The sequence below is a fragment of the Culicoides brevitarsis genome, chromosome 1 (genome assembly GCF_036172545.1).
Source record: "Culicoides brevitarsis isolate CSIRO-B50_1 chromosome 1, AGI_CSIRO_Cbre_v1, whole genome shotgun sequence".
Lineage (NCBI taxonomy): Eukaryota > Metazoa > Arthropoda > Insecta > Diptera > Ceratopogonidae > Culicoides > Culicoides brevitarsis.
In genome coordinates this window covers 28,419,918-28,442,318 of record NC_087085.1, presented here as the reverse complement: position 1 = coordinate 28,442,318, position 22,401 = coordinate 28,419,918, and the positions used below count along the sequence as shown (strand labels likewise).

The following is a 22,401-nucleotide window of genomic DNA, read 5'->3' as shown; positions in this document are numbered from 1 at the left end:
TAATTCAATTTTTTTTAAACCACGAGGTTTTTTTTTAATAATTTTTTTTTTAATTTTAATTATTTTATTATATTGAATTTTTTAAACCACGTGGTGAATTAATTTTTTAATATTTTTTATTAATTATTTTTTTTTTTATTTTAAATCCCGTAGCCTACTAATTTTTTCTTTGAAATGCACTAAAAAACCGATTACATTATTATTAACAGGACAAATAGCGGAACAGAAAACATGCAAAAGGTAGAGTGAGTGCGTCAATGATGTTCAATGATTTTGCGATGCAAGTAAAAATAAATCCGCGTACAACAAGGACTTTCACAACCAGAGGACGAAACAAAAAAAAAATACGACGAAGGGAAGTGTAATTTATATCACTGGTGCACTCTAATGGAAGTGTAAAATTTTTGAGGTGATTTTAAAGTATTTGTGTGCATTTTATCCCGGATTTATATTTATTTCGCCAAAACTGATTTTTTTCGTCACTTTTAGGGGAGAACTAATGCGACGATTGGAGCGGTTTCGTGGGTTGTTCCACGCACAATTGATTGTTTATTGAATTGAGAGTGAAATTGAGAGGAGTGAATTGGATAATTTGAATAAAGAAACGACGCGTGATGTTTCTATTTTTAAAATATCCAGTTTTGGCTGGGAATCGAAAAGACCTGTTCCAGAAACAAAAATAAAAATAGGTCGCATGATGTTAGAAAAAACCTTGAAAAAGTTGTTAAAGTGCATTGGAGAACCTGAAATTTACAAGTATTTTTGACGTGACGACTAGACACTGATTAGAACAAAAGGCAGTTCTGGAATTTCTCGCGATTTGTATAAAAAGCGGAAGTTCTTCTGTAAAGGCATCAGTCAAGTCTTGACATTTGAAAGACTATGGTAAGTAATTTTCTTCCTTCTTTGACAATAAATTACAGAAAAATTCTTTCCAGAAACTTTTCGCATTTTTAATTGTCTGCATTGGCATCGCCTCTGCACGAACTCTGGTCGATCCAGACTGCGTCACAGATGACGGTTCTTACAAAGTCGAAGTCGAATTGAAGTCTGAGCAAAACTTGGCTACTACCGAAGATCCTTGTGTCTTGTGTGAACAAAAGAAGGCCTCTACAGGAGTTGTTGTTCCAGCTCCTGCCATTCAAGCTCCTTTGGTTTTGACAACTTCCACATTCACAAACGAGCCAAACTTTGTTTCAGCAACCAGCTTTGTCCAAGTTCAACAAAATCTCCAACAACAACGTCTCGAAGAGACCCATTTGCGTGAACAAGAAGCTCAACTTAAAGAAATCCAATTGCAACAAGAACGTTTCGAACAGGAACAACTCGAAAAACAAAAATTGGAATTGAAGGTTCTTGAAGAATCAGCTCTCAAGGCTCAAGAATTGGCCATTCAACAACAAAACTTGGAATTGGAACAACAAAAATTGGATCTCTTGAAGGAACCATGCGAAGAAGAGCAGAAAGTTGAAACTCCCGTTGTTCAAACCACCTTTGAAGCTCCAATTGTTGTCCCCCAAACCTTCCACTATGAAAGTTCTTATCAATACCAACCATTGACCGTGGTCCAAAGAGTCGAAGAACAACGTTTGACCCTTCCAGAGACCCCTGTTGTTCAAACGATCGTCAAACAAGAACCAACTGCCCTTGAATTGGAACAACTCGAAAGACAAAAGCTTGAATTGAAGACTATCGAACAAGAACAACTTAGAACCCAAGAAATCGCAGTTGAACAACAAAAATTGCAACTTGCTGAACTCGAAAAACAACAAATCCGTCTCCAACAAGAACCTGTCGTTGAAACTGTTCAACCCTCAGTCTCAGTATTGAAAACTGAAGAACCTTGCGTCGAAACTGTCCAAACGGGCTTCGTTCAAACTGGAGTCCCTACTACGGGCTATTATTACCAATATGCTGTCGAACAACCAACCTTCAACAGAGTTGAAACCCCCGTCGTTCAATCAGTAGTTCGTGCCCCCCTTGCTTTGCCAACCCCCCTTGAATTGGAACAACTCGAAAAACAAAAACTTGAATTGAAAGCTATTGAAGATGAACACTTGAGAGCTCAAGAACTTGCTATTCAGCAACAAAAATTGCAATTGGTTGAACTTGAGAAGCAACAAATTGAACTTCAAAATACCAAAGCTGTTGAAACTCCAGTCGTTGAACAAACCTTCCAATACAACACTGTTCAACAAGTTGTTGAACCAACAACCGTCAAGAGAGTTGAAGAGCCCTGTGTCACTGAAACCCCCGTGGTTCAAACAGTAGTTCGTACCGAAGAGGTTCGTGCTCCAATTGCCTTGCCAACTGCCCTTGAATTGGAACAACTCGAAAAACAAAAGCTTGAATTGAAGGCTATTGAAGCTGAGCATCTTAAGGCTCAAGAACTTGCCATTGAACAACAAAAATTGCAACTTGTTGAACTCGAGAAGAAACAAATTGAGCTCCAAAATACTCCAGTAGTTCAAGCTTCAGCAGTCAAAATCGAAGCACCAGTCGTTCCACAAACAATTGTCCCTCAAACCTTCTCGTACCAAGTTGTTCAAGAACCAACTTTCATCGAGAAGAAGGTAGCTGAACCTTGTGTTGAGGAAACTCCCAAAATCCGCACTGAAACAATCGTTCCCGCGGTTTCGAATGTCTTGAGAACCGAAACTGTCGTTCGTCCAGTTCAACAAATTATCCGCACTGAGCCAACTTATGTTAAAACTATCCCTCAATACTACTACGGAGAACAATTCATCCAACCTCGCTTTGAAGTCCCACAAGCCCAATCTCTCCTTGTCAAGACTGAAGAAACAAAAACTGGCAACTCACTCATCATCAACGACCCCCTTTTCCGCAAAGAACTTGTCAATCCCCCGGTCCAGAACATCGTCCGTTCCTCCGGAAGATATTTGGCACAAACCCCTGGCTCCCTCCATGTCGTTGGATCCGGAGCTGGTCGCTTGACTGATCCTTGCGATCCCGTTTTGGGCGCCAACGTCGTCATCAGCAAGTAATTTTTTTGTCAAAGAAATGAATAAAGTTCAGACGATACAATATGAAGAAATCTTTCATTTTATACAGCGCGACCCTTTTAACGAAGACAACCAGTAGCGACTTCAAAAATTAAAAAACGTTTTATTTAAATGACTGACCATTGGTCAACAATCATAAAAATATTAAGCGAAGCAAGGGTCTTTCACCCTTTTTCTTGTTCTTTTTATTATTTATTTCTTACAAACAACTACTTAAAGCAATAAAATCCGAATTTTTCACATACTTTGGTCGCCCTTCCGTTAATGCTCGAGTGTTTAAAATGAAATTTACATGGTCAATAAAAATAATAAGAAAAGGTCATACCCGTTGCTCAAAAGTGACCTACACCCAGGTAAAAAGAAAAAAAAGATTTATTTAATTTGACAACGATACAAAAGTTTTGCGCGAAACGTAAAAAAAAAGTCTTGACCATCCCCTTGCATTTTTTTAATTTCGTACTACATTTTTATTATCTTGTCATCTTCTTGATCAAATTAAAATTATCCGGAATTACAATTTTATTTTTTTTAGTGTTATTGTTTGTGTCCGAAATTGTTGCAAGTTTTTTATTTATTTTATTGCTTTTGCAGGACATTTGAATAAAAAAAGGAGAATTTTTATGAAATGCATGAAATATTGTTTGAAAGGTGAATAAATCATGGGACAAACAATGGAATGTCGTTCGAAGACGTTTTTTCTTTATGAAAGAGGAGACATTTAAAACGCTTTCAAATTTGTTGTTATTGCAATATGAGAGGACAGCGAAATGTAACGATTTTTTTCGGAACGAGTTTCGGAATTTCTTGATTAAAATGTTTCGCAAGAGGGATTTAACTGTCATTCGGTTTTTGTGGGAAAATGATACAAAAGGAAAATTTTTGCACGTTTTATGATTAGGTAGAATTTAATTTTCAATGATTTATAATTTTTATTTAAATTGTGCTTCTAGAAATTATTTCTGAAAAATAAAAAAAATTGTTTCTGTAATTTTTTTCGATATTAAAATTTTTCGATTTTTTTAAATATTTTATTAAAAATTAATGTTTTATTAAAAAAAAATTAGTTCTGTAATTTAAAAAATTTAAAGTTAATAAATTAAATTAAATTTGCCGAAATTTTTTTAAAAAAAAATTTAAAGTTAAATAAATTAAATTAAATTCACTGAAATTTTTATTTAAAATAAAATTCTACTTAATTAAATAATAATAATAATTAAATTATTAAATAAAAATTAAATAAATTAAATAATCAAAATTATAAAAATTGATTTTTTAAAAAAAAATTAAAAATCTATCAAATAAAAATTAAATTAATTTTTAAAATTAATTAATTTTTAATTTAAAAAATTTTTTTCAAAAAAAATAAATAAAAAGTAAAAATTTAAAAAAAAATATTTCTGAAATTAAAAAAAAATGAATTAAATTAAAAAATAAAATATAATTCACTGAAAATGCTTTCTTACTGAATTTTTTATGAAAAAAAAGTTCTATAAATTTAATTCAAATTAATCAAATCATTAAATTAAATTAATTTTTTGTTAATAAATTTTTACAGAAAAAATAATTTATAAAGAGAAAATTTAAAAAAGAAAATTTAAAAATAAAATTTTTGAACATTGATTTTTTTTATTTATTTAAAGTTTTTTTCCTGTAAAAAAATTATTTGAAAAAAAAAATTTCTTGAATCTTGATTTTTTTTGTTAAATCAATAGAACTCAAATTCAAAGAAAATTTGACATTAATAAAAAAAAAAATTCTCACATAAATAAAAAAAAATTAATGGTCAAAACTCAATAATCCTCAATAAAAAATTTAAACTTAAATTCACCTCACTTGACATTTAAATCTCAACTCAACCTAGACAGTAGCCAAAAACAGTAAAACCAAACCAAAGTAATCCTCTTGCTCGACTTTTTTGCACACATTTTAAAATTTTATATCGAACGCAAAATAAATCTTCAGTAAACATGCCACAGAATAAAATATTATGATAGATTAAAGATGCGAACACACACACGTTCATTTATTTTTTATTTTGCACACGTAACGCAACCCAAAATGCCAATATATGATCTAAAATAGTTCTGACTCGCATATTGTAGTTAATATAATGAAAAGGTGCTCGATTTTAAACTTTTATTGATGATATTAATGGTTTTCTCCGCTATTTTACTGTTTTCACGACGAACAAAAGAGTTTAAAATAGATTATCATTGATTTTTTTTGTGCGAGTTTATTAGAGAGAAGAGTAGATTTTATAGTTTAGTTTAAAATCAGAGCAGGGAGGAAGAATATTTTTTTTTATCTAAACATAATAAAAACATTTTAATGGTGTTCTAATAATGATAGTTTTCACTTTGCAGCGTTGCGAATGGGGTGACGTTTTTTATACAAACATTTTTTTTTTTTTCATATGAATTTTGATATTTATTCAGAAGGGATCAAACCACGACAGACAGATTTTTTTATGTACGTGAGTGATGATCTGGCTTATGACCTAAATAGACAAAAAAAAAGTTGATATAAAAAAATTCGCTCTAATTGGATTAATAGACAGGATTTGAAGTGCTTTTAAGCCACTGAAAAAAAAATTATAAAGTAAATTTATGAAATAAGTTGAAACTCATTAGATTTTTAAGAATTTTTAAGATACTTTAAGACAAAAACTCAGAAAAATAAAATACTAAAATTAAAACAAAAAAAAATGTTTTAAAATATTATTTTTTTTGATGATTTTTCATACATTATCTGATTATTATTTGAGTTACCTATGTTTAAAATTTAAAAAGGTAAGGCGACGCTTTGCCTTAAAATTTAAAAAAGCGTTAAAATGTTCGTTTTTTTTATAAAATTGATAAAAAAATTACAGAATTGAGTTAACATCACGTTCTCACATTCCATTGCAAGTGCAAAAAAACCTATCTTGAATATATTCAACGAATGTGAGTTTTTTATAATTTAAAAAAAAATGACTTGAAATTATATATAAAAACAAAATAAGTTGGTTATTAACTCAGTCATCTTTCAAAAGCCTTAAAGTAAAAATCAAATTTTTGTCATGAAATTCTTCTTTTGTGTAATTTTTGCCATTTTTGCATTATTGGCAATGGGAGCAAGTGCAGAAGGTAAAACAGAATTTTAAAGCTCTAAATTATAAAATTTCTTAAAAATTTTTCTTCTTAATAAAATTTGAAACAAAAGCACGCGGCAAGCCTCCAGCGCCTGGAAAAGCTTGCACACCAGGTTCAACATGGAAAGAAAATTGCAATACGTAAGGAGATCGTGCTTTTGAGATTTTTTAAATATTTTTTCCTTTTTTATCAATCGTTAGATGTACTTGTACAAACGGTGGATACCCAGCTTGCACTAAAATGGCTTGTCCTCCAAGTACTTCAAAAACAGGCTGAGAATATTTAATTCTAAATAAATATTGAAGAATGTAAAATAAAAGTACTACACAAATTTTTCCAAAAAAATCTAATTTATAAAACAATTTCGAAACGAGTAAAATTTCAAACAGAATAAAATACAGTTTTTTTTTAATTTTTGTTAAAGAAATAATGAATTTAAGCTTCTAAAATATAAAAAATAAAAAAATTACTTTCGTTAAAATGAAACAAGAATTTTTATAACTTATGTCGATAATCCATGATGTTGGTTTATTGTATTAAAAATGTTTTGAGAACAAAAATAAATCAATTAAAAATGTTTTTTTAAATTTATCAGAGAGTCAAAACCAGTTTAAAAATATTTGAAGTCTTTGAAATAAACCTATTTAGTATTTACCCTAAAATTGATTAAAAAATCACAGAATTGCTTTAATATCACGTTTCCAATGGAATATGCAAATGTAAAAAAAATATTATCGGTTGAAGTTGTATAAAAATGTAAAATAAGTTGGTTATTAACTCAGTCATCTTTTAAAAGTCTTCAAGTAAAAATCTAAGTTTCATCATGAAATTATTTTTTTGTGTGATTTTTGTCAACTTTGCATTATTGGCAATGGGAGCAAGTGCAGAAGAACAGGGTTTTAAAAATCAAAATTAAAACTAAATATAGTCCTATAAAATTTATCTTTTTCACAAAACTAGAACACATTATCGACCAGACACCAGCGCCTGGTAAAGATTGCATTCCAGGTTGGGTTTACCGTGAAAACTGCAATACGTAAGTTTTAACCGTTTTTTAAGGTTTCGCGTATAATTTTTTTTTATCAATACTTAGTTGTATATGTGGTAATGATGGATATGGACATTGCACTTTGATGATTTGTCATGGCTATCCTGAAAAACCTCAGATTATTTACTTACATAAAATATCAAAACCCGAAGGTAAAACAAAGCTTTGAAGATCAAAATTAAAACTACAGTGAAAATTCTATTTAAGGGCATCCAAAATTCAAATAAGTGTACCAATAAGAGAATATTTATTCTTATTTTTTTGATCATAAAGCTAAATTACATATTTCATTCTTTGAGAAAAAATTTCAATTTTTTTTAATTTCTAAATTTTAGATTTCTTTAAATTTTTAAAAATCTTGAACATTTTTAAGTTAATTTTCCTTAATATCAAATTTTTTAGTACTAATTTAAACTTTTTTCTATTGAAAATAATTAAAATCAACCTGAAACTTGAAATTTTGATTGAAATTCCATAGAAAATCATGTACCCTATTAGAGATTATCAGAGTTCACCTATAATAGAATTTTCACTGTATATTCCTATAAAATTTATCTTTTTCACAAAATTAGACGACATTATCGACCAGACACCAGCGCCTGGTAAAGATCCTGAAAAACCTCAGAATATTTTCTTACATAAAATACCAAACCCCGTACAAAAAGTGATAGACAGACTTCTGTAAAAATAATTCAAACCAAATCCCACATTTACGTTCAAAATGTAGGTATACAAATTTGTTAATTCTTAAAGTCTTCATGAGAAATAAAACGATTTTCGTTAAAATAAAACAAGAATTTTCATTATTTATGACGATAATCCATGATGTTGGTTTATTTTTACTTCATATATTTTGTTAATATTATTATCATTTAATCAATCTTATAATCATTGGTTTTTACTTTTTATTTAATCTATTTACAAGATGTTTCATTTTTTTCCATCAAACTTATTTTAATAATATTTATTTTATTTTTTATCATTGATGACATTCTTTTATTAATTTATTTTTTCGTGGATTGCACAATTTTTTAACCATATTTTTATTTGTATACAAAAAACTGTGACAAAAATGCAAAAATTTTTCTAGTCGTATGAAAATGTAAAAACTTCTTGTTCGTAAAAAGTTGATTTTCTATTTTTTTTTTTGTAAAAAGCTCGTTGATGTTCTTCATTTATTTCATTCAAAATTGAATGTTTTTTGACAAAAGTCTTTAGGCTGGTATGTTTTGCCTTAAAAAACATTTAAAAATTTTTGCTAGTTTTATTTTTTGTTTGTTTAATAGATAAAGCACGGACAATTACAATTATTCCTCAGAGTTTTATATTATTTTAATATAAATTTGGATTTTTCTTGTCTCTCTTTTTTATCTTTAACTGTACTTTTTTGGCCTTTGATGGCACAAATTCTCTCTTTCATTCCTAAAATTTATTTCCAAATTTACATTTTTATACATTTAATATTTTTTTATTGTATATTTTTAATATATTTTTTTCATTTATTATTTTATAATATAAGTCTAGTAAGTAAAATTTCCTTTATTTTTTATTATTATTAATTTTTATAGAGTTTTAATCAATAATAATATAATAGGTGAATAATAATTAATTAATCAATTAATAATTATTACAATAGATATAATATAATAATATTTAGAATAAATATTTTTCTACACATTTAATAATAATAATATATAATTTTTAATATTTTTTCCTATTTTCTTTATTTTTTTTAATTTTTTTAAAAATCAAAATGTTAAGTAAACTTTTACTAACATCAAAAACTTGTGTGATGGTCCAATTTTCGTAAATAAAATTTGGAAAAATTTTGTGCTTGTTTTTTATGTTACATAAAAACTAGGCAGTGAAACATCTTTTCTCATATACGACATTTAAATTGTTTCCAAGAACATCGAGACTTAAGTTTCATTTATATCAATATTATTTTTTTTAGTAATCTCGTACCATGCTTTTTGTTCATTTTTTACATATTTCTTGTATAAATTTTATTATTATGTAAAAAAAATTTGCTCATTATATATTTTCTTATTAAATATTATATTTTTTTAGGTAGTTTTAGTTATAAAATATTTTTTCGTTCAATATTTTGAAAGAACTTGATCACATTCCAACCGTTTTTGAGGACATTTTTTTTAAATTATCATGTTTCATTTTCACAGGATATGAAAATGAAATGTGGTTCATGTCCTCGATTTTATCCGTTATCCTTGCTTACACTCTTTGATGGTGAGTCGAAGTCAAGTGCGTTGAATCGCTTCGCTTTGGCGGCGGGGGTGGAGGACGTTTTTGCGCAAATTGTTTCGGGAAATTCGGTTCGACGCCCATATTGGAGCCTAAATTGTCGTATAGTTGGTCTCCAAAGTTCTCCTGAATCCAATGCGAGACATTTGCGCTGTTGTAATAGTGCGACGAAGCATCTTGCCCAACGGGAACATCACGGAATCCAAGAACTTCATGAGGGGTTGTTGCTGGATCTTGTTTGCATTTTTGTGAAACGGACCATTTTTTGCGCATCACACGTTGAAGGTCTTTCAAGAAGTTTTGTGGCGGATTGGAAATTGAATCTACCAATCGTTTGGGTGATGTTTGACTGAGACGCGTGACTTCTGCGCGTGGCGGAGGAAGAGGCGCACTATTGCCACGTTTCGGTGAAATTGGGATCGTTTGAACTTGATCTTCGAAACAAACTTTGCGACGCAATAACACGGGCGATTCAGCGAATGAGACGGATTTTAAGGCTGGCGGTGGTAGGGAGTTGCTGTTTCCATTGAGATTTCCGTTGTACGGTGGAGGACTCTTGTATGGCGGTGCCTTGATGGATGACTTGAGACTCGAGGCGTAGATCGGTTCTGGCTTTGGATTTGGCTGTGGCGGGATTTGCGACTTTTGAGGTGATGAGTGTTGTTGTTGTTGTTGCTGTGATGGCAGTTGGAACGCCACGACGGGCTTCTTTGGACATTCGACTTCGGGATGCATGCGAGCTGTGGCATATGTGTTAACAATAGGACTCAATTCGGGCGGCGGAGGCGGTAGGGAAGCAAGGGAAATTTGCGACCCAGAGAGATTGCTATCCAATTCGCACTGACTAGGCGGAGGAGGAAGAGAGTCCAATGACAAGGTCGATAACGATAATGTACTATTCAAATCATCTGGAGGCGGTGGCAATGAGAACATGGAATCACTCATGCAAGATGGCATCATTTCCAAAGGACTCACGAGATTCGGGTCTCCGTTCACAAAGACATTCGCATTGCCAGCAACTGGAGTGCCGGGAATACTATTTGTCGGAGTAATTGTTGGTGTTGAAGCATTCGAACTATCTACCGAGTTTCGACTTGTTCGTCGTTTCAGTGTTCCATTATTTGACTCTTCACTTCGTTTGCGACTGTGACGTCTTGTTAAAGTTCCTCCACGTTCTGGCGAGGCAGGATTTGAATCAGAAAATCTCGTATTTTCACCAACTTCTTTAAGTTTGCCCGTCATCGAAGTCAATGGTAAGTTTGGTTTCATCGTTGGCTTTCTCTTAATCGTACCAGTCGTAAATTCCGAATCAAATCCATTGTTATCATCGGATAAACATCCGCTGGAGCTCGAACTTGAAGCACGTGATAAGCGACCATTTCCATTAGGCAAGGATCCGCCTGGATTACTGCCATTACTGCTTCCATTACTGCTACATTGAGATGGCACCGCTGACGCAATACTTCCCATACTACCACTTCTCGCCGAACTGAGTTTATCCAATTCTTCACGTGCCAAATCCTCCAATAAAACTTTGTGATTATCCAAAACTTTTCTGCCGTATTTTGCAATTCGGATGGCAGTCACCCATTTATCGAGCTCTTCAATATTTTCTGTGCACAACATTTTGATCGCGCGTGCTCCTTTAGCGCCAGGAGGAGCTTTAGGGCAACGTAGAGCAAAGGTAAAGTCCGTTGGAGCCTTATTCTTTTTCTTCCAACTGATGCCGCGATAAACATCATGTCCCGCAAATAATGCAAGGCATAAAAGATCCTTCGAAGACTTTGTCTTCTCTTTCGGGTAGTAATACAAGCCGGAAGCTCTCAATACGAAATGATACTTTTTCCAGCCTTTCTTTGAGTCACTCTTGAGGTAAAGTGGTCCTTCAAGTTGAATTTGACCGCCACTTGAGAAGAATTCTTCAAGCAACATGGATCTAAAAATACAAAAAAAAAATTGTAAAAATTTTCAAACATTTTTTTATCAAAAAACTTACCTTGTATGTTCATCATGATCACTACCAGGTGCCATTTGTGTACCAGGCAAATACGTTTCGGGCGAATTAAATAGAGAAACTTTATCTTCTCGCTGCAAAAATAACACACGATTCTTGGAATCGCGACTCCATAACATCAAATTATCAACAAGTAACTCATGATCTTCGAACAATCGTTCCATCTGTAAATCTGGTAAATGTTCAACAAGTGCCCAATGTGGTTCCATCGGTACATGATTCTTATCAGCGAGTAATCTCGTGACATGTCCACAAGTCATTGTTTCATCCACTAAGAGGGATTTGGAAGCGCCATCAGCACTGAAGGCTTTTACGAAAAGTCGTCGAACGGATGCTTGTTCGAGCTTTTGAAGAGCAAGTTGGATTTTGGCAACTTTTGCACTGTCCATCTAGAGGTAAGAAATTAAAAATTAAATCATTTTTGTAAAGAAAACTGAAACCAATCAAAACTCACCTGATTCTGTAAAACTCCTTGACCATTATTCATGGCTTTATGTGCGGCACTAACGCCACTCGAAGCCGAGCTTTCACTCGACATGAGCGACACTGTGTCACTAAATGCCGAATCATTATCCGGACTGTCTGTTCTCGGCTCTCGGTTGACTCCGTTGATGCCATTTTCTGTTGCAACATTGCCATTTGCGGTAACGCAGCCGCTGGCTTCTGACGAAATTGTGGTATTTGTCATGCCGGAAACTATCGAGTTGTTTCTGCTGTGACCTCGACGATGAATGGTATCTTGACGTTTCTCTAACAAACTAAGTTCTCCCAAAATGGCGTCTAACTCGGACTCGTGCGTCTCCTCGAGATTTGCCATCGAGAAGCGATACGAGTCTGTTCGACTGTTTTCCGAATTTTGACTTTTCGGACGAAGACGCGGTTTGGAAGGTAATGAAGGACTGGAGACGTCTAATCCCTGCAAAGAAAAAATAAGAGAAATTTATTAAAAGGAGTTCTTTAAGTGGTTAAGCATATAAATAATTGTCACAAGATTGCTACTCGTAAATATTTTGAACTTAAGTGGTTGCCATACAAATATAATAGAGTGGAGACGGAAATCTCCCTTTTTGCTTTGAGGAAATGAAAGTAAGTTATACAGGCAATAAACTGCAATTCACCAAATAAACAAGAAAAGTAAAATTCCCAAAAAATTACTGCTTCTACTAAAACCATAAAGGATTTGTCGCACAGTTTTTGTTTATTTTTGTATGTGACTCTGGCTTGAATGCGAATCGTGCTTTATCTCTTTGTGGAGAAGCCAGCCAAAAACTATGGCAACGTTCTCGTTTCGTCATCAAGCAATAAAACACAACGTGAATGGCGTAAAATAAATTTGTTTACTGAATATTACATTCAACTTCAGGTGGTTGGCTGCTTTTTATTGCATTCATGACGTTTTTTTAGGACATTTTGAGAAAAAAAAATCGATTTTGTCCTTCATGAGTACTTTTGGTAAAATTTGGAGAAAAAATCATTAAATTTTTAAAAATTCTGGAAATTTTCCTGGCTCCAATTTTTTTCTTAAAAAAACTTATTTTTCAAAAAAAAATCTGAAAAGGTTTTTTTAAGTAAAAAGAATTTGGAGCCAAAAAATTTTTCAGGTTTTTTTACTTTTCTGAAATTTTTTCTGAATTATACAAAAAAAATCAATGATGCAGAAAATAATGAAGAAAAAATTTTGAAAATTATGAAAATTCACAAGTACAATGAAAAGCAGAAATTTTTAAAATACGCTCGAGCCATATTTTGTTAAAATAAAACTTTCGACCAATTTTAGTACGCTACGCCAATGTTTACGACATCGAGCTCCAACATATTGTCGAAGATTAACTCTCGTTTCATTTTTACTCGATTTTTACTTCTTTTTTTTACGAGAATCGCTATATGCGAAAAAAAATATCATAAAAGCCCATTGAAATCCATAGAGCGATATTGTTTGAAACTAATGCCAGAAACAGCATATTTTTTGTCTTTTTTTCTATAAATAACAAGATTTTGATGCAGGCTTTCATTCCGATTCATTCATTGGTAATGCAGTAGCAGTCGCAACTCACAGGATTATAAATGTGATACTTTGGTCACAAACACATTCGAAGAATTTACTGGCAATATAGCGAAGGAGAAAGAAGTAAATTTACTGCACACTTGTTTCATCTCCGGATTCGATTGCTCTAAGCTATAATTTATTGCAATATAAAGTAGGAGCTAGTTACTTTTCTTTTTGTGACATAATCCTTGTTTTGTGTAAGGATTGGTTATGAAACGAAAAATTGGACGTTTTATCAACAAGACTAACAGAGATGTAGCCTCATCATCGAAAGGGAAGTATTTAATTTTTTTTTTATAATTTTAATTTTTTAATATATATTTTTTTCAGTTTCAGGAAAATTTTGGTCAACAATTTGTGAGTCAAAATAAAAATTAAAATCTATACTTTTTTATCCAAATCAAGCATTCACATAAAATTTAGATTTTTTCAAAGCTTTCAATTAAACCAAGAATTTCAGAACATCATCCGTAGCCAAACTCTAACAGCCCAGAGGGACAAAAAAACCTTTATGAAGGCCCTGGGGTCTCAAAAATAAGGCCCTACAACTTTTCATGGAGATTTTTTAAAATTTTTATTTTTTTGGAAAAAAATTATCTTTTAAAAAATAAAAATTTCAAAAAATCTCCATCTAAAAATTTGAGAGCCTTATTTTCGTGAACCCAAGGCCTTTTAAAAGGTCTCGCCAAATTGTGAATGTGGATCAATACAAACTATGAGTCACATTTTACAAGATTGTACGATTACAAAATTCAATGGAGATTTGCGAGAAATACATGAACTTAACCAAGATGCGATAGACTGGCTATCAAACATAGCTCCATCAGTATAATGTATATTTCATTTTCAAAAAAAAAATCATACGATAAATAAATAATTTTGTCACACTGCGAAGGCAACATCCCTGCCCCTCCAGCATCAGTTGAGAGCTTGGGAATTAAAATCTAATTGTCTTGTTCAAGTACTGTATAATCGAATCTACATGCAGTAAGATAAAATATTTATTGTTCGGATGATGTTCTTCTTCGAAAGACAATGAAATTATTTTGCAGATAACACCGACGACAAGACGATAAGAAATGACATAATTCTAGAATAAAATAATAGAGGAAATGGGGTGTTACGTTTCCCTTTGTTGTTCCTTGTCTTGTCTATTTTAATGACAGACATCACTTTGCCTAATGGCCAAAGATCCAATAATGGGAGGTAAGTGGTCTTAATTGCTTCATAAAAGTTTTTCTTCCCTGTAATTTAAACTTTATCTCTGAAAAATTTTTCTTTTTAATTTTTAAGTCATTAAAATGAATCAAAAGGTGTGAAAATCGGTCAAAAACTTTTGTCACCGTAACCTCTATTGAACAATTCAAATTAAAATTGTACGTTCAGAGACAACTTTTCATTAAATTTTAATGAATTTTCAGATAGTCCTTGTACCTGACATAACGCATGTTGCCGGATCGAACATTTTAATGAAAATTGATCAATCAAGCCACACAATGTTCCGTTCACCTGCAACCAATCCAGTTCCTGTTCACAAAGCAATGTATGCTAATTGGCTTTGCCTAATTTTGCTAATTTTTAAATTAAAATGTAAAATCAATATTGGTTTAGAATGCAACTTGCAACATGTCTGTGTGGCGCTAAACAAACAAAGAAAACATGGGGGGAAAGAGACAAAAATTTAATTTTTGTGAACCGCATTGCAACGATGCCAAAGGTTGCTCTAATGAACGAGTGGAAATTCGGTTATCATTGAGGTGTGATGCTTTTCATTCATTTTCAATACAAGCGGGAACGAGGAATTTTCTAGTTTTACAACCTCATTGTTTTTTAAATGCATGTGTTCGATTTTAGTGAGGACGAGAGATAAATTTCATTAAATATTCATGAAATTCTCGATGCACTTTGCTCGTTTTTTGATGTTAAAAGTTTCATGCATGGTACTTTGGAGCATAATCCAATTTGGGGAAACAATTTTAAACCGCCGGTTTTTCTTTTAGCTTGTTAAAATAGCAACAGTTATTGTTGTTGTTTGGAAAGTTGTTCAATAGAAATTCTTTAAAATATGGTCAAAAGTTGAATTTTTCGATTTAAAATTGACTTTTTTAAACTTTAACATATTTTTTTGGTCAAAGTTTTTCCTGATCTAATTTTTTATGTGGTATCAATTTTTAATAAAATTTGTAAAAAATTATAAATAAAAAATTTAATTTAATTTTAAAATTAAAAAAAAATCTAATTTTTAAAATATTTTAAAAAATTAAATTAATTAATTTAAATTCTATAAAAAAAACGTTTTTTTTTTAATTTTAAAATTATAAAAAAATTAAATTTTTAAAATTTAATAAAAAATTAAATTAATTTTATAAAAAAAATATTTATTTTATTTAAAAAAAATCTACCTAAGTTTTAAAATATTAAATAAATTAATTTAAATTTTAAATATTTAAAAAAAAAATATTTTTTTAAATTTTTATTTTTTTTTTTAAATCGGAAAAATTTTTTAATTTAAAAAATTATTTAAATAATGTTAAAAATATTTTTTGAAGCCGAAAAAGTAGGCAAAACTATTCAAACTTTGATAAAAATTACTCCTGAATCCAAAAAATTTGGTTTCACTCCTTTTCCTTTAGCAAACATTCCTTTACCAACAAAGCAAATTCCTCGTAATTGCATCAAATTTATTAGTTTTTACCACGAAATCAACATTTATTACCTCCAAACACAACTCTTTCACTATCTCTTAATATCCTTAAGGTACTGTTCTTTCTATTTTATTTTATTTTATTTCTTCTGCTGAATTGAATTCCATCTGCGATTCACTTTTCCATTAAATCTACACGAAAACAAAACAACGCTCATTAATGTAGAATCAAACAATAAATATGTCTGACTTGAGTTGTCTGGCGATTTTCACAAAAAAAAAAAAATCTAGAGAAAAATGAGGCCGAAAAGCAGCCATATAAAAGACAAAGTTTTCGTCTTACTATTTCCGCTTTTTGTTTTTCTTACTGAAAGCAACCTTTCTAAAAGTAAGATATTTTTTTTTTGTTTTTATTTTTTGTGTAGAATTGTTTTCTATTATTATGATTATTTTTATAAAAGATCTCTTTTTTGCCTCATACGACGAAGAAACAAACAACAACGATAAACGATTTTTTGTTCTTTTGAGCATTTTTTCGTTTGTTTGTTAGAAAAGGGAAAGGAAGAAGGAGTTAAACGGGAAAAAATGTTTTTGTCTCATTTTGCGATGACGATAAGTAAAAGTGAGATAAATAAAAGGAAAAGATTTCCGGTGCTTGCCTTAACTATTCGAGACAATTTTCCGTTTTTTCCTCTTCTTTATGTCACTTTTCTTATGGCAACGCGCCTAATTTTATGAAATAATGAAATGGAACGACAATAAAGACCAACTTTTGTATAAATTTCGAAAGTTTTTTCCTCCAAACTCCATTAGACTTTAATTTTAACTATCTTTGTTCTACTTCGGTTCTACTAAAGTTGCTCATATGGAGTGTTTATTGCCCATTTTCTCCATTTTCGAAGATTATCGCGATTATTATTCAGCTTACAAAGTTTTAAAAACTTTTTTTTGTTGAATTTTTCAGATATTCACATAGAAATGAATAAATTTATTGGCATTCAAGCCACTAACTCAATGATTGTTCCTCGTTTTCACCTTTCAGTTCGCCAACATTTCACCTCTGCTGAACGTAAATTTTGTATTTTTTACTTCAAATCCAAATAAAAGTCAATTTATTATTAAAAAACAAACTTTTTCCGTACTTTTTCAGTCTGAAACTCAAATGAACAGCAGATAAACAGGAACAGAAGATTGATTTACTTGTTTTCAATGATGGATGTTCGCCCATAAAAAAGGTACCTTTAAGTAAATGAAAAGTGAAGAAAAATGTTTCGTAAAATATTAACTTTTCCCGTAAACAAACAACAACAAATCATGAACGGAACGGAACGGATGATTTAAACGAGTGACAGGTGAGTGAAAAATAATTTTTCAAATTTTTAAAAATATTTTTTTTTTCGAGTGAGAGAAAACTGCATCTAAAATTATTACGAAATATTGCACAGTACATTAATTTTTGTTTACAAATGTCGGTCGTCCCTAAAAAAACTTCTAGAAAATATAAATTTACACAAAATTTCCGACACCACATTTAACTTCTATTGAGGCAGAACGAACATTTTCCTGCATCTAAATTTTTTTTTATTGATGCAGTTAACCTAATTTTCACCCTCGTTGAATAAAAAGTGTGTTAGAGACAAAAGGCACACGTGATGCAAATTTTTGTTGAACCTTTTTTGTTCATTGTCGCCTCGAGTGATTCGTTAAATTTGGTCCCTTTATGTATCAATTTTTATTGAAAAAAAAAAATTTTTTTTCTTCTTCTCTGTTTCAATTGAAATTTTATTATGCAAGAATTCTGGTCCCAGTTCTGAAATATTTTACGCATATTTTTAACAAGGGAAAGGAATTGTAATAAAAATGTAATAATAATAACAACGGGAAAGAATTTTTGGCAGGTGGCGCGTTTCGTCGTGTCGCGACGTTGTTTTTCGCAAATTTGTCCTAGATTTTATTTTTATTTGTTTTTTTTTTTATTTTCAGGGAAAACGTAACCGAGTGAGATAAAGAGGGAAGAAAGATTATACATTCAATAAAAATAATATTTGTAAATCCATCTTCCATAGATGTGCGTGCCTGTATGTCCCCATAACACTCAAAATTTCCAATAAAAACTCTAAAATAACATCCCTTAATGCGAATGTAATTCCCCCAAATTCTTTCCCGAAATCGCATGGAGATAGAGAAAAATGTTATAAATTTAACGATAAAATAATGCATGTCGCTCAGTGTGTGACTGTGACTGTCAAGGCGAGAGATAAATGTGAGAGGGATCTCCTCTTGAGCACTCTTGATATGAGATTTTTATTTATCGGAATAATCGGAAGAAATCAAAGAAAATCTAACAAAAAAATTTTTTGGGGGAAAAACATTTGACGATTTGATTTAAAATTGGTTCAATAACAAAAGATTTTATAGTTCAAACCAAGCTAAAGAAAAATGCACAATTGAACATTTTTTCAAGAGATGAAGATACTCGTCGGGCGAAAAACGGGTTAGATTGATCGCTTAAAGTGATACATTGACCCTTCAGGAGTCAAATTGAATCCTTAAGGAAATTCTAAAGGTATCAATTTGTTCCGTTAAGGACTTAATCTGTACCTAAATTTAAAAGAAGAGATTAGAGGAATACAGAAAATACAAAACAGAGCATTAAGAATCTTGACGCACGAAAATATAGAAAGCAGTGTTTGTCAAATTTTACAGGAAACTAATTTGTTAAGTTTTTATCAACGTATATCGTTTAATGTTTTGATACTAATATTAAAGGCAACAAAAAATCAGCTTCCGAATTACCTGGCTGTAAATATTGAGAAAGTGGGCAACATACAGCCATATAAGTTAAGAAATAATGCGCATTTGAGACCAAGACAAGAAATTTCGTTCAATGAACAACATTCAGTGTTACAACGGTGTCAGACTTTTTAATGAAATGTCGAAACAATAAAAACAGACTGTAATTGATCCCTTAAGAAATCAATTACGTGAAAAGTTTACCTGCCCGTTCGCAATTGGACCTGACATCAACAACAATAATCTGATCTTTTAAGAGAACAACCTGATTCCCTTTTGAGTTGGTCAGCGGATGACCCATAAGAATCGATCTTTGACAGAGGTCATTTTGAGGTCAATTTGATCCCTTAAGAAGTTCTTTAACAAAGGCTTAAGCCTTATATCAACTTTATCTCAAAGGGATCAAATTGACCTCAAAATGACCTCTGGCAGTGATCGATTTTTTGAGCTTTTAGATGACTAACTCAAAAGGGAATCAGGTTGGTCCCTTAAGAGATCAAATGGAGCCCTCAACGGAACAAATTGATCCCTTAAGAAATCAAGAAATTCGCTTAAGGGATCAATTTGTTCCGTTAAGACCTTAATCTGATCCTTAAGGGATCAATTTGACCCGTTTTTCGCCCGTAGATTAAAAAAAGAGGATAAGAAGGTGTCAAGTGCTTTCAAATAAAAAATAAAAATGAGTCATTCACCTTCTTATCGCGTGCAATCGCATTTCCCGGGTGAATCACTGCCAAAAAAATCATTCAAGCGCAACATTTTTCGCATGAAACATGACCTATGCGACGTCCATTTATATCAATCGCCGCACGAACTAATGACGAGTAGCGCTAATTGAGACGCGAACCTGATTAAAACTGTGAAAACATGTAACATAACAACAAAACATGACTAAATGGAGTCTATTGTTCGTGGTTATACCGCAATCGCATGAGGCACAAAAGGAAAGCTGTATGAATAAAAAGCAATTAACGAGCCTAATGATAAATTGTTCAATGCTGGCGGGCATATTTTGTTAATTAACTCATAACTAAATGAAAAATGAACAGAGATTCATACAAAAATTTATCGTTAATGAGGTTTTTGGCGATAAATTCTTCTTTTGGGTACGGAGATAACGAAAAAATTTACCCATTAAAAAAAAAAATTTTTTTTGAAACAGAGATAAAAAAAAACCTCAAATAAACTTCGAAGGACGTTTTGGTGAATAGAAAAGAGGAAAGGAACATCAACGCACAGTTCAGTGACCCAAAAACAAGATAAATTACATTTTCCTTCTCAATAATAGATACATTACTTGGCGCGCTGTTGTTGTTATTGTTGTTCATCCTCTCGAGAGTGGTGTCGTTAATGTCTTTTCTCGTACAAGATAGATGTTATGACAAGCAATGCGTAACAACACCAACAATAGACCGGGCGCGGAAATACAGACATGACATAAATTTCACTCCATGCCAAAATTCTTTTACAAGAAAATCGCAAATGAATATTTAAGCAGACCCGTTGCTGCCATTTTTCCAAAATTCCCAAAGTTTTGTGTTGGCACAAAGCCCAAGTCAATCCAAAAGTTGCTTAACTTTTCAATTTTCTCCATTCTTTGTTCTTTTTTACTCGATGCCCGTGTCATAAAGTTCATCGTTACACTCTAAATGCTTTTTCTTTACATTTTATTGGAAAAATTGAAACGTAATATTTTTTTTCGATAATCAGTGAAATTGTTTTTATTTTTTTTTATCCTCAATAAAAAAAAGGACAAAATATTTATAGATAATTTTTTTTTTGGCAATCATCCAAAAAAAATATTATGAATGAAATTCGGTTGATTAAAAAAAAAAAAAATGAAAAATAAAGAAAAAAGGCAATCAGAAGGTTGGTCGGTGAGTGATGAATAAAATTTTTCACTTCATTATGGTAAAATATAATATTTAATTAGAGTCTGCAAAAATTTTTACCAAAGTTAATTAAACTTATTTTTGAATATTTTAAAGCGACCGAACACAAAAATTTAAATTCGGAAAACCGCAATTCTTCTGGCAGACTAGACGATAAAGTTTCATTAAAGCGATCGATATTCAATGAAAATGAAACTGTTGGCTCTAAAATCAATTTAACGAGCGATGCTGTGAATATGCATAAGAGACGGAAAATATTGGCAAGGCTAAAGGCAGGCAGGTATGAAAGTTTTGTGTTTCGTAAAGTTTTTTTTCTGTCAAAAATCGAGAAAAGAGATTTTTTCAAATAAAAAAAAAATTAAAAATTTTAGTTTCGGAAAAAATTTTAAACAAAATTTATTTTCAAAATAGTTTTAAACTTTACTTCGGTTTTTTTTTAATTTTTTTTTTTTTTTTTTCAAAATTTATTTCAAATTTATTTTTAAAAAAATAATTTAATTAAAATTAAGGATTTAAATTTCCCTTTTTTCAAATTTATTTATTAGAAAATTTATTTTATTTCTCTTAAATTTATTTAAAAAAATTTATGGCTTTAATTTTTATTTTTTTATTTAATTTAATTTATTATTAATTTTTTTAATTTATTTTTACTTATTTTTTTTACAAAATTTATTTGTATTTTTTTTAAGTAAATCTCAGCAAAATTCAAAACTTTTGATTTTTTTTTATATTTAAAGCCAAAAAATTAAATGAAAAAAAAAAATAAAAAAAAAAATTTTGAAATTAAAATTTTTAAAAAATAATTTACCTAGCTAAGTTTAATGATTAAAATTTCCCTTATTCTTCAAATTAAAAAAAAAATTAAATAAAATAAATAAAAAATTATTAAATAAAAATTATTTATTTTTTTATTTTATTTTATTTTTTTTTTTTGAATCTTATGTTTAAAAAAAATATTTTTAATTTTTGTATTTTAAATTATTAAAAAAAAAAATAAATAAAAAATGTTCGGACCGTTGGGATGATATAAATATTTTAACTTAGGAGAAACACAAATTTTTCACAATCCAATCGATATGCAATATAATTCTATTCTAAAATTCTAATCAAATCCAGGGATTTATTTTATTACTCATGATTCTCATTTAAGCGAACTTGCAATTCAATGTCATTCTCGCCATTTATGGGAGATGTAGATGAAAGTGTTTAACATGCAGAAGAGACAATCTCTGTGGATTTCACTTTGATGGTGGTGCGAAGATACCCATGATTTGACAGTTTTTGGTTTTCCAATCTACAATTTCCAACAGCATCAGTAGCAGTCAGAATAACGCAAAAATTAAGTGAACTGTATGATTGTGTGTCAATATTTGCTCCTGATGGAGATAAAAATGGATTCAACAGGCAAAAAGTGTCCCCTCGTAACAACTCTCGGCAGACAACGGGACGATATTAACCTGTCATTATTATTGCGAGCAAAGTTTTTAAAATGGGAAGCATCGATAACATGACAATGCGAGGGGATTTCCACATGAAAATTCTGTCAA

General features: G+C 30.8%; 3 protein-coding genes across 4 annotated transcripts in view; 2 read left to right on the top strand and 1 right to left on the bottom strand.

The window, feature by feature from the left end:
• Positions 1 to 231: 231 nt before the first annotated feature.
• On the top strand, positions 232 to 3,005 carry LOC134837575 (uncharacterized abhydrolase domain-containing protein DDB_G0269086-like). Its single transcript, XM_063852958.1, has 2 exons — positions 232 to 240; positions 939 to 3,005. Exons 1-2 carry the CDS (start codon positions 232 to 234, stop codon positions 3,003 to 3,005), a joined length of 2,076 nt encoding a protein of 691 aa, XP_063709028.1.
• Positions 3,006 to 6,041: 3,036 nt separating this feature from the next.
• LOC134827145 (uncharacterized) lies at positions 6,042 to 7,983 on the top strand. The gene is made up of 6 exons (XM_063839701.1): positions 6,042 to 6,148; positions 6,225 to 6,294; positions 6,355 to 7,050; positions 7,115 to 7,190; positions 7,248 to 7,354; positions 7,775 to 7,983. Exons 3-6 carry the CDS (start codon positions 6,978 to 6,980, stop codon positions 7,885 to 7,887), a joined length of 369 nt encoding a protein of 122 aa, XP_063695771.1. The 5' UTR covers positions 6,042 to 6,148; positions 6,225 to 6,294; positions 6,355 to 6,977; the 3' UTR covers positions 7,888 to 7,983.
• Positions 7,984 to 9,166: 1,183 nt separating this feature from the next.
• The window catches only part of LOC134830727 (amyloid beta A4 precursor protein-binding family B member 1-interacting protein), a 161,517-nt gene continuing 148,282 nt past the window's right edge, over positions 9,167 to 22,401 (bottom strand). For both annotated transcript variants that reach the window (XM_063844298.1, XM_063844307.1), the window contains 3 exons: positions 11,933 to 12,394; positions 11,461 to 11,867; positions 9,167 to 11,400 (listed from right to left, as the gene is read on the bottom strand). In XM_063844298.1, coding sequence (XP_063700368.1) covers positions 9,435 to 11,400; positions 11,461 to 11,867; positions 11,933 to 12,394 — 2,835 coding nt within the window. In that variant the 3' untranslated portion in view covers positions 9,167 to 9,434. The remainder of the gene's footprint in view (positions 11,401 to 11,460; positions 11,868 to 11,932; positions 12,395 to 22,401) is intronic.

Bases quoted from the DNA above. Each gene is read 5' to 3' on its own strand.
- LOC134827145 (XM_063839701.1), top strand. From the start codon at position 6,978: ATGAAATTATTTTTTTGTGTGATTTTTGTCAACTTTGCATTATTGGCA. The intron at 7,051-7,114 runs GTTTTAAAAATC...TCACAAAACTAG, and splicing joins AGCAAGTGCAGAAGAACAGG to AACACATTATCGACCAGACA. The intron at 7,191-7,247 runs GTAAGTTTTAAC...ATCAATACTTAG, and splicing joins TACCGTGAAAACTGCAATAC to TTGTATATGTGGTAATGATG.